General features: G+C 40.3%; 1 protein-coding gene across 1 annotated transcript in view; it reads left to right on the plus strand.

Annotated features, from left to right (window-relative positions):
* The first annotated feature begins 549 nt into the window (after positions 1 to 549).
* il1rap (interleukin 1 receptor accessory protein) overlaps positions 550 to 16,452 on the plus strand; it is a 34,236-nt gene continuing 18,333 nt past the window's right edge. The window contains 3 exon segments of the mRNA NM_001123552.1: positions 550 to 893; positions 1,116 to 1,227; positions 3,344 to 3,438. Coding sequence (NP_001117024.1) covers positions 1,226 to 1,227; positions 3,344 to 3,438 — 97 coding nt within the window. The 5' untranslated portion in view covers positions 550 to 893; positions 1,116 to 1,225.

The following is a 16,452-nucleotide window of genomic DNA, read 5'->3' on the forward strand; positions in this document are numbered from 1 at the left end:
GTCAGATCAGTTGTTGTTTTGGGATCTCATTAAGGACGGAATAAAAACGTTTTTTTTATTGACTGAATATTTATGAAGCAATTTAACAATTAGGATTTGTTATATGTAATGGTTATGATAAATTAGGCATTGTTGCTCACTGTTGGCATAAAGATAAATGTGCACATATTTTTTCCAGTTTCAGCCACCCTTGTTCTAATCATGCGTGTACAGTCAAAAAAGGTAAAATACCCATCCCTATCCATGACAGATTTCTCTATGCATTAATAGTTTGAGGCTGATCTTCCCCCCCATTAAATGCAATATATTAACTTAGACTCATCTATTGTGATCACATTTTTGTGAAAACCGTAGCAGATTGACCCCTACCTGCTGATACAAGGCTGAAACGGCAACTAAAATTGAGAAATACCCATAGACTGCAGTCACTGCTCAATCGACGAAAAAACGCCTATATTGGAGATTTCGCAACTTGGGTTTTCCGTAGAGGGAGGAGTTGAACTTTATCGTACAAGATTCACTTCCTTCCTCATTTCAATAAGCATAGCTCTATGAAACATCTAAAATCATTGAATTATTTATTTCCTTAAATGTAAATATGTTGTCGTAGCACTTGGCACGTAGCACTTGTAACTGTAAACCGATAACGCAGTTTATGTTGAAGTCTATAAGAAAGATTGGTGTCTGATTGAGTTATCCAATAGCTTACTGAAATATTAACTTTGTTGGTGGCTTTATCTACTCCTAAATCCAGCAACAAAAATGCGAGGAGTGTCATTTAAAGTAAATTACAAGTGGCACCTGGGACATCGAACGGGGGCTCACTGAGATTTGCATATCGCAGAACCTCTAAGTAGTTTACGACGGCTGGCAGTCATTCGTCAAACGGACAGGTAGGTTACGTTTTATGTGTAATATACTCTAGCCTACTACTGAGCCGTATCTCGAGGGTGCTCGACTGTGTTGCTTTGATTGGAAGGATTCCTAAGACCGTGTGGTTGTCGTTTGTCATATGATTTATGGTCCAGTGGTGAATGGTACTGTAAAACAAACCCGGTACTGGCACGGCCGCCGTGTCCCTCGTTCCTCTCTGATCGTAAGTTTGTCTGACTCAGCTGCAGCCGACTGTCTCCTCACCCTGCGACAGCCACTCTGCCCTGCCCGGGGTGTCCGCGTTCCCGTTGCCGTCTTCAGCGCTACAGAGTGAACCGGTGGACTTGTGGAGATGTAAGTATCACCTCAACCTATTCATTCGTTTATTACGCATTTTGCACTGTTGCAGTACTAGTTGCATGCAGCCTATAGTTTGCTTTTTATCCACTTTTAGCCTATAATCCAAACAATTCAAGAAATAATGATTTTCCCATACACTGCAAGCAGAGAAATCTCTGTACATCTATTGTAATTATTTTCATTTATGCATTTTCATACAGTTTGTCAGTTTTGACAGAAAGACCGTCCTCTTCTCCATCAGATTCTGATCGGACCTGCTTAAACATTTTGGCGTATGTCTCGTTGTTTTCCGAGTTTGCCAGAGGACACAAGAAGAGCGTGATATCGATCATAGCGGATAATGAGATTTTCTTTCAAACACATAATGAGTGCTCTTTTGTGGAAGCAGAATCAATTAATGTATGCTGCCTGAATTAGCCTAGAATACGTCCCCTTTTAAGTAATTTCGTGACTCATTAGAAAACTTCTCCCTTTCGATCCCATGGTTGAATGATTATGAGAAATTCTATGCCAATTCAGGCAGCATTGGGAATGTTTCCAGAAAATTGGATACTAAAGCAGTCATTTGTGACACAAGCAGAAGAGAGTGGTTTTGAGTTAAATTGCTGTTAACCTAAAATTAAAATGCTGTTGCGTCCAAAATGGTATTGTACATCAAATGAAATAACCTAACTTTATTTTACACAAGTCAGCATATGTTGCTTTTGAGAATTAACTGAAGTGAGTTTAAAGGGATAGTTCAAAGTTGAAAGAGATGGTTCACCCAAGTTTCACAATTAGGCCTATATATTGGTTTCCTTACCTTGTCCATAGACTGCTTACAGGGTAAGAAAACCAATATGTCATTTAGTAATAAGATAAACATCTGTTTTCAGATTACACATCTGTGTGAGTTTAACGTTCTTTTTGGGGTTTTTTATGTTACATTCAGTGTATCTGTGTTTATATTTGACCATGTTTTGTGCCATGGTCATAGAGACCTCATCTTCATCGCTGTGTTTCTAATATTCCTCTTCCACGTGTCACTGTGTCTGTCTGGAATTCAATCAAAACCACCTCAACAGTTTCTTTAATTACAAACTAATGCTCATGCATGCACACTTTTTATTCTGACAACTGTATCTATACAGTATGTGGGTAGTCTACCTGGTTGTTGTTGTACATTTTACAGTACACTTTTAGAAAAAATTGTTCCAAAAGTGTACTTCGGCTGTCCCCAGAGGAGAACCCTTTTTGGTTCCTGGTAGAATCCTTTTTGGTTTCAGGTAGAACCCTCTGTGGAAAGAGTTGTACATGGAACCCAAAGGGGTTCTTCCTGGAACCAAAAAGGTTTCTCCTATGGGGACAGCCAACGAACACTTTTAGGTTCTAGATAGCACTTTGTTTTGTAAGAGTATAGAAAAATCTGTGATTTTATGTCACCATGGGAATCAAGAGCTATGCTCTAAATACTGCAAAGTGGGTTTGATTGAATTGCGCCCTAAGTGTCTGTGTGTATTTAATTCAGCATCTCTGTTCAGTGCCAATGTATCTGGATAGGCAGACCAAGCCAAGGCCATGCCAATTTCTCTTTAGTGCCTTAGTCAGTGATAGTGTGGCACAGAGACTTTGGGCAGAAGGCAGCCTCTTGTTCATCTCCCTCTGTGCTGTTGCAGTAAAAAGCGGTGATCAATGTGGAGGCACCCATATGTGCTTCCAGGGAGCCACTACCTGTCATTACCTATCTCAGTCCTTTCATGCGTGGCAGATCACCATCATTTGATATCCCCCTTCTCTCCTTTCCGCCTCTTCTCTCTTTACTCTCTCCTTCCCTCCACTTATTTCTTCCTTTCTCTCTCACAATCCTGATGTAGTCTCCTTCCCTGCATCTCTGTGTCTCTTTCTGTCTCCTTCCATGTCTCTCTCTCTCTTTCCCGTCAACTCTTCTCTCTCTCTCTCCCTCGTCTGCCTTTACTATGACCCTGTCCCATCATTTTTTCTCTTTCCCTCAACCCCCTCCAAAGTTTGACAGAACTGACTGAGTGCTAAATCAATATTTGTATAATTAATAGCTGAGTTATTGTAGAGATCGAGGCAGACATATGGTAATGATTTCCCTCTCCCTCCTCAGGGCTCTCTTCATCACAGCTCTCCTGTCTCTCTCAGTTGCCATGGTGGGAGTAGGCGGGGCTACTCCAGCCACCACTCCATCCAGTGTCCACTCAGGTGAGGGATAGTTCAGACAAGGAGATTTTGATTGGTCAGTATTATGCTACACTCCGAATATGACCCCTAGTTCCCCCCGTAGGCAATTCATGTAGATGATAAAATATTGGATATGAATATAAGAATAGCTCCACTTTGCTAAATGGAGTTCACACCATATTTATTACACCTATCCAGCCCTTCCCAAACTATCCCATAACTATGTGTGTAGGGGGTAGAGTCCTGCACAGGTCTGTTTTTTGGAGTCGCACCCACCTCATGCCGGCCACATCAGTTCGGAACCCTACCCATCAGGACAGATTTTTCTCTGCAACCCGACCCACTCGCATAGGATTGTTTTCGAGAGCCGATCCTTTACCTGCCATATGACATCATTTTAATTAATTGTATTTGTGACTTCACAGTAGTAGGCTTTATTATAATTAATACTATTAGGCTATTATTACTATTCCCCTTCCCTGCATGAATTCATGTCTATTCAACATTTGATAAAAGGAAACCATGCCATGAATTAAGAACTATATATTTTTATTTTCACAATGTGATGCGTCACTCAAATCACAAAAATTGCCTTTATCACAAAGTACAATTGTGAGTGTGCAAATGTACCTGGCGAATAATGGTGATTCTGATTTTTAATTAGCCTTCTTACCCAATGAAAGCCTATAGCCAACCTAACAAAACAATATCTTTACATTCAATATTGTTTAGATAATAAAAAGGTTTAGGCCTAATTACAACTTAAACACACTACAACTTAAACAAACTATTCCCAGAATCAAATATAGGCTGCAAAAATAAGCTACATTTATTTAGTAGGCTACTCAAATTACTACCTGCACCGGTTTACACTTTCTATGGCCTGCATATGCCCGAATTAATGTAATAATTAACTGAAAGTTGACCGAATTATGGAAAACAAATAGCCTACACAAAGTGCAAGCAGATAGACCTATGTATCCATCTTCCTCTTTGTTGACCTTCCAAACTGGGGATTTCACTCGCGCAGCACCTGTTTCCCTTACCACAATATCCTTTTCTTTTTATTTATCCGGTTAGTTCTACGATAGCCATTTTCGCGTGAGCTAGGCTATCCAGGAAACTAAACTTGGCAACGTGTCATATTCTCACATGGGGAGAAGGAACATAAACTCTGAGCGTGGCCAAATTAAAAAGTTTTAGCACCACACAAATAAGGGACAGTTCCCCATTTGTCACGTCCTGACCATAGTAAGATGTTATTTTCTATGGTAGAGTAGGTCAGGGTTTGACGGGGTGTTTTTCTATGTTTTTGTATTTCTATGTTCATGTTCTAGTTTTGTATTTCTATGTTGGTTTTGTTTGGGATGATCTCCAATTAGAGGCAGCTGGTCCTCGTTGTCTCTAATTGGAGATCATACTTAAGTAGGGGTTTTTCCCGCCTGGGGTTCTGGGATCTTGTTTTTGTATTGCTCAGTGAAGCCTGCAGAACGTGACGTTCGTCTTTCATTGTTTTTGTATAGTGTTCTGAGTTAATAATAAATATTTATCATGAGCACTCAACACGCTGCACCTTGGTCTACTCCTTACGACGAACGTCACACCATCCTATACACACTATAAATGCGTGTCTGGCTGGTAGCCTTATCTTGATTTTAAATGTTTCCGACCTGCAATGTAATTGTTCTGAACCGCGAGCTGACTCACGGATTGAAATAATGTTTTCATTCCATCCGCCAGCTGATTCACCCCGGGGGAACCGTGGGTATCCAACCCGATGCAGGACTAGCTTGAGGTTGACTTGACATTGGGAATTCGAGAATAGGTTGACAGGCCCGTTATGTTTCTGGTTGAATGACCACATTCTCTGGCTGAATCCCAAACCGAACACTTGGCCCCTAAGACCTTTATTGAGTGTCCACTCGCTGTTGTGTTCGATAGTGATCACTTGAGTTTGCAAGTGTTTTGGCCAAAATAATCATTTTTGACAATTAAAAAAAAAAAAAAAATGGTTTTAATTTATTTTATTTAACCTTTATTTAAACAGGGAGTCACACTGAGATTAAAAATCTATTTTACAAGAGAGCCTTGTACACATTACAATAAAAACTGAATATTAAAACATATATACGTGTATAAAACAATATAATTCAGCACACAATTAACAAAAATAAACATTGAATAAAAGCAATGACATTCAGGTCCTCAATCAATAATGAGTGGCACCAGTACATCTAGCTGTAGTGAACTCTGTGTATTGTTCCACAAATTAGGGGCAAAAAAACTAAACATGGATTTTCCTAAATCTGTGGAGACTGAAGGGATCTCTAGTGTTATCCATTCATGTGAACAGGTTTGGTAACTTATTATTCTTATCTTAATTAATGAAGTTACATATGGAGGGAGTTTCTGTAAGATTGCTTTGTAAATAAATAAAAGAGAATGTAGCTCTCTTACAGACAGAGAGGTCTATCCCACATTTTTATACAAACGACAATGATCAGTCCTAAAATGGTCCCCTGTGATTAAACGTATTGCGGAATGGTAGACTGCGTCCAAGGGTTTTAAAACAGAGGTTGCCGCATGTATGTAAACAATTTCACCAAAATCCAAAACAGGGAGAAGCATTGCTTGAACAATCTTTATCCTATTTTTAATACTAAGACATGATTTATTTCGATATAAAAAACAATCTTGGATCTTAGCTTCTTAGTCATATTTTTTATATGCGTTACGAAGGATAACTTGTCATCTACTCAGACACCCAGGTACTTATATTGAGAAAAAAGCTCCATTTAAAGCGCGAATATGCAGGTCCTCAGGGTCAACATTTCGTGACACCCGATGTCCCAACTGCCACTTATCAATATTTTAAATCCATTCGCGAACATTGTCTCCTGCGACCTGTCTTCTGGTAGCATGACTCACTTGCTACTGTATGAAACAGGGGCACTGGGGACCAGGGGCAAACACAGACGCATACTCCGATAGACAGTGAGAAAGTAGTAAAAATAAACCCACATCTCTCTACTTCTGCACAAATTATGTGCAAGTATATCGGTCGCCAGTGATTTCATCAGTTGGTTTTAGCTTGTTGTAACCTGCCTGCTGCTGCAAACAAGTGGGTGAAAACGCTCTTTGGTGATGAATTTTCAATTCCTTATGTTATAAAATACAATTTACCAAGACAAATGATTGTTCATGTTCTGAATCATTCAGTGTGATCTTTCTCTAACATATTGTGGTGGAAATTCAACACCAGTGACACCTGAAGTCATATTTCACAGAGATCAAATCAAAAATCAAATTTTATTTGTCACATGCGCCGAATTACAACAGGTGTTTTAAGAAAAATATCCCCCCAAAAAGAAATAAAACTAACAAATAATTAAAGAGCAGCAGTAAAATAACAATAGCGAGGCTAATAGCGAGGCTCTGTACTGGGTCCCCGTACAGAGTCAGTATGCTGGGACACCGGTTAGTTGAGGTAATATGTACATGTAGTTATTAAAGTGACTATGCATAGATAATAACAGAGAGTAGCAGCAGTGTAAAAGAGAGGGGGAGGCAATTCAAATAGTCTGGGTAGCCATTTGATCAGATGTTCAGGAGTCATGGCTTGGAGGTAGAAGCTGTTTAGAAGCTGTTTAAAAATACTATCAACAATAACAAGCCACCGGGGTCTGACAATCTGGATGGAAAATTATGAGGATAATAACGGACGATATTGCCACTCCTATTTGCCACATCTTCAATTTAAGCCTACTAGAAAGTGTGTGCCCTCTGGCCTGGAGGGAAGCTAAAGTCTTTCCGCTACCCAAGAATAGTAAAGCCCCCCTTACTGGCTCAAATAGCCAACCGATCAGCCTGTTACCAACCCTTAGTAAACTTCTGGAAAAAATTGTGTTTGACCAGATACAATGCTATTTCACAAGACCTTCAGCATGCATATAGTGAAGGACACTCAACAAGCACGGCACTTACACAAATGACTGATGATTGGCTGAGAGAAATTGATGATCAAATTATTATAGGGGCTGTCTTGTTAGACTTCAGTGCAGCTTTTGACATTATCGCTCATAGTCTGCTGCTGGAAAAACATATGAGTTATGGCTTTACACCCCCTGCTATAATGTGTATAAAGAGTTACTTGTCTAACAGAACACAGAGGGTGTTCTTTAATGGAAGCCTCTCAAGTATAATCCAGGTAGAAGCAGGAATTCCCCAGGGTAGCTGTTTAGGCCCCTTGCTTTTTTCAATCTTTACTAACGACGGCTTTGAGCAAGGCCAGTGTGTCTATGTATGCGGATGACTCAACACTATACACGTCAGCTACTACAGCGACGGAAATGACTGCAAAACGTTCATTTCAGAATGGGTAGCAAGGAATAAGTTAGTCCTAAATATTTGCAAAACTAAAAGCAATGTATTTGGGACAAATCATTCACTAAACCCTAAACCTCAACTACATCTTGTAATAGATAATGTGGAAATTAAGCAAGTTGAGGTGACTAAACTGCTTTGAGTAACCGTGGATTGTAAACTGTCATGGTCAATACATATTGATACAACAATAGCTAAGATGGGGAGAAGTCTGTCCATAATAAAGCGCTGCTCTGCCTTCTTAACAACACTATCAACAAGGCAGGTCCTACAGGCCCTGATTTTGTCGCAACTGGACTACTGTTCAGTCGTGTGGTCAGGTGCCAAAAGAGGGACTTGGGAAAATTGCAGTTGGCTCAGAACAGGGCAGCACAGCTGGCCCTTAGAAGTACACGGAGAGCTAACATTAATGACATGCATGTCAATCTCTCATGGCTCAAAGTGGAAGAGAGATTGACTTCCTCATTACTTGTTTTTGTACGAGGTGTTGACAAGCTGTAGGTACCGAGCTGGCTTAAAAGTTTAAAGTACTAGCACCCAGCTCGGACACCCATGCATACCCCACAAGACGTGCCATCAGAGGTCTCTTCACAGTCCCCAAGTCCAGAAAATACTATGGGAGGCGCACAGTACTACATAGAGCCATGACTACGTGGAACTCTATTTCACATCAGGGAACTGATGCAAGCAGTAAAATTTATAAAAAAAAACAGATAAAAATACACCTTATGGAACAGCGGGGACTGTGAAGCAACACAAACATTGACACATGCATACACACACACAATAACATACGCGCTATACACTCACGCTATACACTCATCTGCCTAAGTTACTGCCTACATGCCTAGATCCACCATAGTGGTTTATTTGCAGCAATTCGACCATGAAGGCCTGATTCAGTCTCTTCTGAACAGTTGATGATGAGATGTGTCTGTTACTTGAACTCTGAAGCATTTATTTGACCTGAAATTTCTGAGGCTGGTAATTCTAATGAACTTATCCTTTGCAGCAGAGGTAACTCTGAGTCTTCCATTCCTATGGCGGTCCTCATGAGAGCCAGTTTCATCATAGCGCTTGATGGTTTTTGCGATTGCACTTGAAGAAACTTTAAAAGTTCTTGACATTTTCCGTATTGACTGACCTTTATGTCTTAAAGTAATGATGGACTGTCATTTCTCTTTCCTTATTTGAGCTGTTCTTGCCATGATATGGATTTAGTATTTTACCAAATAGGGCTATCTTCTGTATACCCCCCTACCTTGTCACAACACAACTGATTGGCTGAAACGCATTAAGAAGGAAAGAAATTCCACAAATTAACGTTTAACCTCTCTGGGCTAGGCGGGACGAATTCGTCCCACCTACGCAACAGCCAGTCTAATCCAGTGGCGTGATTTTCAAATACCTTAGAAATGCTATTACTTCAATTTCTCAAACATATGACTATTTTACAGCTATTTAAAGACAAGACTCTCGTTAATCTAACCACACTGTCCGATTTCAAAAAGGCTTTACAACGAAAGCAAAACATTAGATTATGTCAGCAGAGTACCCAGCCAGAAATAATCAGACACCCATTTTTCAAGCTAGCATATAATGTCACAAAAACCCAAACCACAGCTAAATGCAGCACTAACCTTTGATGATCTTCATCAGATGACAACCCTAGGACATTATGTTATACAATACATGCATGTTTTGTTCAATCAAGTTCATATTTATATCAAAAACCAGCTTTTTACATTGGCATGTGACGTTCAGAACTAGCATACCCCCGCAAACTTCCGGGGAATTTACTAACAATTTACTAAATTACTCACGATAAACGTTCACAAAAAAACATAACAATTATTTTAAGAATTATAGATACAGAACTCCTCTATGCACTCGATATGTCCGATTTTAAAATAGCTTTTTGGTGAAAGCACATTTTGCAATATTCTAAGTACATAGCCCAGCCATCACGGGCTAGCTATTTAGACACCCGGCAAGTTTAGCCTTCACCAAATTCAGATTTACTATTACAAAAGTTTGATTACCTATTGTTGTCTTCGTCAGAATGCACACCCAGGACTGCTACTTCAATAACAAATGTTGGTTTGGTCCCAAATAATCCATCGTTATATCCGAATAGCGGCGTTTTGTTCGTGCGTTCCAGAAACTATCCGAAATGGTAAATCAGGGTTACGAGCATGGCGCAATTCGTGACAAAAAAAATCTAAATATTCCATTACCGTACTTCGAAGTATGTCAACCGCTGTTTAAAATCCATTTTTATGCCATTTTTCTAGAAAGAAAGCGATAATATTCCGACCGGGAATATCCTTTTAGGTAAACAGACAAAGGAAAAGAAAGCTTTCGGTCGACGCGGGCACGAGCCTGAGTCTCACAGTACTGTAACCAGCCACTACCCAAACGCGCTACTTTTTTTCAGCCAGAGCCTGCAAAGCCACGATTCAACTTTTTGCCGCCTTCTGAGAGACCATGTGAGCCGTAGGAAGTGTCACGTTATAGCAGAGATCCTTTGTAATTGATAGAGATGGCAAAGAACTTCAAGAAATGGTCAGACAGGGTACTTCCTGTACAGAATCTTCTCAGGTTTTGACCTGCCATTTGAGTTCTGTTATACTCACAGACACCATTCAAACAGTTTTAGAAACTTTAGGGTGTTTTCTATCCAAAGCCAATAATTATATGCATATTCTAGTTACTGGGCAGGAGTAGTAACCAGATTAAATCGGGTACGTTTTTTATCCAGCCGTGTCAATACTGCCCCCTAGCCCTAACAGGTTAACAAGAAATTGAAATGCATTCCAGGTGACTACCTCATGAAATTGGTTGAGAAAATGCCAAGAGTGTGCAAAGCTGTCATTACATTTACATTTTAGTCATTTAGCAGACACTCTTATCCAGAGCGACTTACATTACGTTTCATTTCATGCATTTTTTTGTACTGGCCCCCTGTGGGAATCGAACCCACAACCCTGGCGTTGCACACACCATGCTGGTGCTGCAAACACCATGCTCTACCAACTGAGCCACAGGGAAAGCTATAAGGCAAAGGGAAAGCTATAAGGCAAAGGGTGGCAATTTGAAGAATCTCAAATAGAAAATATATTTCGATTTGTTTAACACTTTTTTGTTTACTACATGACTCCATATGTGTTATTTCATAGTTTTTATGTCTTCACTATTATTCTACAATGTAGAAAATAGTAAAAAAAAAAGAAAAACCCTTGAATGAGTAGGTGTTTTAAAACTTTTGACCTGTAGTGTACAACGTCCAATGAAATGCTAACTTGCAGGTTCCTTCTCGACAATGCAACAACAACAAGAAAAAATAAAAGATAAGAATACAAACGTAAAGTAAATAGCTCAGCAGAATAGTATAATACAGGAAGGCACAATTGATATAGTCCAATATTTACATGTGTTTTGGGGAAGGTGGGATTAGTAGGCAAGAGTTTAAATTGTGCAGTATTTAGCAATAACAGTAAGAGTCTGGTAGCAGCAGTTGTGATATGTTTCTAGCATGAATGTCTGTGTTTGGGGGTGTGTGGATGTTTCTATGTCTGTATGGGTGTGTGTAGGGCTGTGGCAGTCATGAGATTTTGTCAGCTGGTGATTGTCAAGCAAATAACTGCCGGTCTCACGGTAATTGACCATTAATTAACATAAACATGTTTAGCATCTCCTGGCTTCCACAAGCCAATGATGCAGACCTTTGGATATCTACATTTTAAAAAGTCTAATAAATCAATTTAATATAGCCTACACCATCACACTAAATCCATTATTTACTTTGGACAGGTCTAAAAAAAACATAATATGAAGAAAATTTAGTCTATTTCAGAATAACAGAATAGCATACTCTGAGTTGTCCTTAAGTTAGGCCCTGATATGGCTGTGGGCTAAACTAGTTAATTTAGCAGACAAGATTTGCTTAGAATTCCATGACATTATTTTTATTATTTCACAGTATGAAGAATACAATTGAACATAATATTTTATTAAGCTAAGGATATGCGCACATGTGGCTATTCTGTGTTAAGCGGTTAACAAAGTAACTGGTCCTCCTATATGCTTAATTTATAGTTATTTATTAAACTTCAGTTGTGAAACAAACGTTGAGCTATATATTTGATTTTTAATACATTCTAAGGCTGAGTGATGGACTCTAATGATGATTATTTTAAAGTGTCAAGCTGCACACACTTCATCAGTCTCTCATTCACAATTTGACAAGTACTTGATAATATTCTCACCAGGCCTCGAATTTCCCAGTGGCATCCCCCTTGTGTGGCCATAATGCCCCCTTAAAAAAAATCCATCCATTTTGCTGCCAAAGTGGCCGTTGTGCCGTTGGGCTGAATATAATTATAATTCCCTTCTTCCAGCTGCCGTGCTCCAAAGCACCTCTCACTCACATGGCTCTCTAAGATGTAGCCAATGCCCTTAGCATTTCAGCTAAGAAATAGGCTACAAGTGAATGAAGACAGACACATCAGGGAAGCAACTGTGTGCGTCCCTCTTAACGAATTCCGAGGTGCATATTGAAGATGTTAGAACTGTCCACATATAGCCTACTTTTCATCAGCCAACAAGATGACTAGGCCTAACGAACAGCAAAAGCACTAGCCTATCTAAACTCAGCAAAAAAGAAACATCCTCTCACTGTCAACTGCGTTTATTTTCAGCAAACTTAACATGTGTAAATATTTGTATGAACATAAGATTCAACAACTGAGACATAAACTGAACAAGTTCAGACATGTGACTAACAGAAATTGAATAATGTGTCCCTGAACAAAGGGGGGGGGGGTCAAAATCAAAAGTAACAGTCTGTATCTGGTGTGGCCACCAGCTGCATTAAGTACTGCAGTGCATCTCCTCCTCATGGACTACACCAGATTTGCCAGTTCTTGCTGTGAGATGTTACCCCACTCTTCCACCAAGGCACCTGCAAGTTGCCAGACATTTCTGGGGGGAATGGCCCTAGCCCTCACCCTCCGATCCAACAGGTCCTAGACGTTCTCAATGGGATTGAGATCCGGGCTCTTCACTGGCCATGGCAAAACATTGACATTCCTGTTTTGCAGGAAATCACGCACAGTACGATTAGTATGGCTGGTGGCATTGTCATGCTGGAGGGTCATGTCAGGATGAGCCTGCAGGAAGGGTACCACATGAGGGAGGAGGATGTCTTCCCTGTAACGCAGCATTGAGATTGCCTGCAATGACAACAAGCTCAGTCCGATGATGCTGTGACACACTGCCCCAGACCATGACGGACCATCCACCTCCAAGTCGAGGCCTCGGTGTAACGCTCATTCCTTCGACGATAAACGCGAATCCGACCATCACCCCTGGTAAAACCAAACCGCGACTCGTCAGTGAAGAGCACTTTTTGCCAGTCTTGTCTGGTCCAGCAATGGTGGGTTTGTGCCCATAGGCGACGTTGTTGCCGGTGATGTCTGGTGAGCACCTGCCTTACAACAGGCCTACAAGCCCTCAGTCCAGCCTCTCTCAGCCTTTTGCGGACAGTCTGAGCACTGATGGAGGGATTGTGCGTTCCTGATGTAACTCAGGCAATTGTTGTTGCCATCCTGTACCTGTCCCGCAGGTGTGATGTTCGGATGTACTGATCCTGTGCAGGTGTTGTTACACGTGTTCTGCCACTGTGAGGACGATCAGCTGTCCATCCTGTCTCCCTGTAGCGCTGTCTTACGCGTCTCATAGTACGAACGTTGCAATTTATTGCCTTGGCCACATCTGCAGTCCTCATGCCTCCTTGCAGCATGCCTAAGACATGTTCACACAGATGAGCAGGGACCCTGGGCATTTTTCTTTATCAGAGTCAGTAGAAATGCCTCTTGAGTGTCCTACGTTTTCATAACTGTGACCTTAATTGCCTACCGTCTGTAAGCTGTTAGTGTCTTAACGACCGTTCCACAGGTGCATGTTCATTAATTATTTATGGTTCATTGAACAAGCATGGGAAACAGTGTTTAAACCCTTTACAATGAAGATCTGTGAAGTTATTTGGAGTTTTACGAATTATCTTTGAAAGACAGGGTCCCGAAAAAGGGACGTTTCTTTTTTTGCTGAGTTGACTATCCCCCATAGATCAAAAGTTGACCTATGCTACTGGTCAACTTGTCCTTCTGTGCAAGAAAAAAAAATAGTTCCAAAATACAATCAATTAGCGGGAAAACACTGTTCTCGAAAGTGAAGACAAATGCGATTATGCATGTAATGCTTATTAAAAATGTGCATTTTTATGGTGAAAATGATCTTCCCCAATTGTGAAACTCACGTGCGGCCTATGTATGCCTCTTAGGCTCTACACCAGTTATAAAGCAGATTAATCTGCTTAATTTTCAGGAATTATTTGGCCACTTTAGTTGTGATACAAACCTTATCAAAACATATAGGCCTATGGGCTAGGCTACATGAGGTGTGTGACTATGATTTGAAAAAGTTGCAAAAAAAAGGCTTGCGCTGTTCCTTGCCTTACTGCACAAGCTGGGCATCATTCACAAGTGATAATACATAATCCACAAGTGATAGATAATATTGTCACCCATCAGACTATTCTTAATTTAATATTGTCTTCACATATACTAAGTAATATATGTGTGAAATTAGTTTTGATTTAGAATGGACCATTATCATGCACCTGTCTTGGAACAAGGGCATGGGAAAAAAGTGTCATCTATGCACTTAAATAGCAAATGGAGGACGCTTTTCCCGTGGTTCATTTTTATGCCAGCCAGGTAGGCTATACTCCTGTTGTAAAGTGAAGCAATGTGCTTAATATTATAAGAATTGATAAATAGTAGGCCTAGCCTATAGAAAGCTGATGGGATCCTGCTCTTTCTAATAGAATCCATAAAAATTCTGTTTTCTCACACAATTGCATAGCCTATAGAAATGTTGCGCAACATGAGCTCATGGTCTCTCATGAAGTGTTTGATTAGATTTTTGATTACATTTGCATTGCTCACAGAGTGATTAGAGGGACAATAGAGTGCTGTGTACCAGGTAGTTAGCACATTTGGTAGACAACTAATAACCATCAGCAGCATTAGAGCTTGGAGAAGCCTAATTACCATGACTAAACGGTCACACGGAATTTGACTGCCATCATGACTCGTGACCGCCGGTGTGGCAGTAATACGGTCAACATAAGTGTCACTGTGTGTGTGTGTGTGTGTGTGTGTGTGTGTGTGTGTGTTTTAACCTCTATGGGCTAGGTGGGACGCAAGCGTCCCACCCGTGGTGCACTCCATCAACAGCAGGTGCATTTCAAGAGCGGCAAATTTGAATCCAAATAAATGTCAAAATTCAAATTTTACAAACATACAACTATTTTACACCCTTTGAAAGATAAACATCTCCTTAATCTAACCACGTTTTACGATTTCAAAAAGGTTTTACGGCGAAAGCATAAATTTAGAGTATGTTAGGACAGTACATTTACAAGAGTTGTGTGTAATGTTTTGTCAATTCAAAGACAGGGTCACCAAAACCATAAAACCAGCTAAAATGATGCACTAACCTTTTACAATCTCCATCAGATGACACTCCTAGGACATTATCCTGTTAGGGCTAGGGGGCAGTATTGACACGGCTGGATAAAAAACATACCCGATTTAATCTGGTTACCACTCCTACCCAGTAACGAGAATATGCATATACTTATTACATATGGATAGAAAACACCCTAAATTTTCTAAAACTGTTTGAATGGTGTCTGTGAGTATAACAGAACTCAAATGGCAGGTCAAAACCTGAGAGATTCCTTTACAGGAAGTGGCCTGTCTGACCATTTGTTGAACTTCTTTTCCATCTCTATCATTTACTAAGGATCTCTGCTCTAACGTGACACTTCCCACGTCGTCCATAGGCGCTCAGAGCCCAGGAAAAAACAGAATGTCGTCATTCCAGCCCCAGGCTGAAACACATTATCGCCTTTCTCAAGTGGCCGATCAAGAGACACTGGCTTATGCGCGTGACCCCGACCGCCCCCGCCTTTGGGATTTTTTCCTCTGTTTGCCGAAAAGGAGATTCCCTGTCGGAATATTATCGCTTTTCTACGAGAAAAATGTCGTAAAAATTGATTTTAAACAGCGGTTGACATGCTTCGAAGTACGGTAATGGAATACTTAGAATTTTATTGTCAGGAATTGCGCCATGCGCGTGACACTTCTTTACTATTTCGGATAGTGTCTGGAACGCACGAACAAAACGCCGCTATTCGGATATAACGATGGATTATTTTGGACCAAACCAACATTTGTTATTGAAGTAGCAGTCCTGGGTGTGTATTCTGACGAAGACAACAAAAGGTAATGAAACTTTTATAATAGTAAATATGATTATGGTGAGTGCTAAACTTGCCGGGTGTCTAAATAGCGAGCCCGTGATGCCTGGGCTATGTACTTAGAATATTGCAAAATGTGCTTTCACCAAAAAGCTATTTTAAAATCGGACATATCGAGTGTTAGCTAAATTGTTAGCGAATTCCCCGGAAGTTTGCGGGGGGTATGCTAGTTCTGAACGTCACATGCTAATGTAAAAAGCTGGTTTTTGATATAAATATGAACTTGATTGAACAAAACATGCATGTATTGTATAACATAATGT

The sequence above is a fragment of the Salmo salar genome, chromosome 09 (assembly GCF_965601325.2).
Source record: "Salmo salar chromosome 09, fSalSal1, whole genome shotgun sequence".
Taxonomy (NCBI): domain Eukaryota; kingdom Metazoa; phylum Chordata; class Actinopteri; order Salmoniformes; family Salmonidae; genus Salmo; species Salmo salar.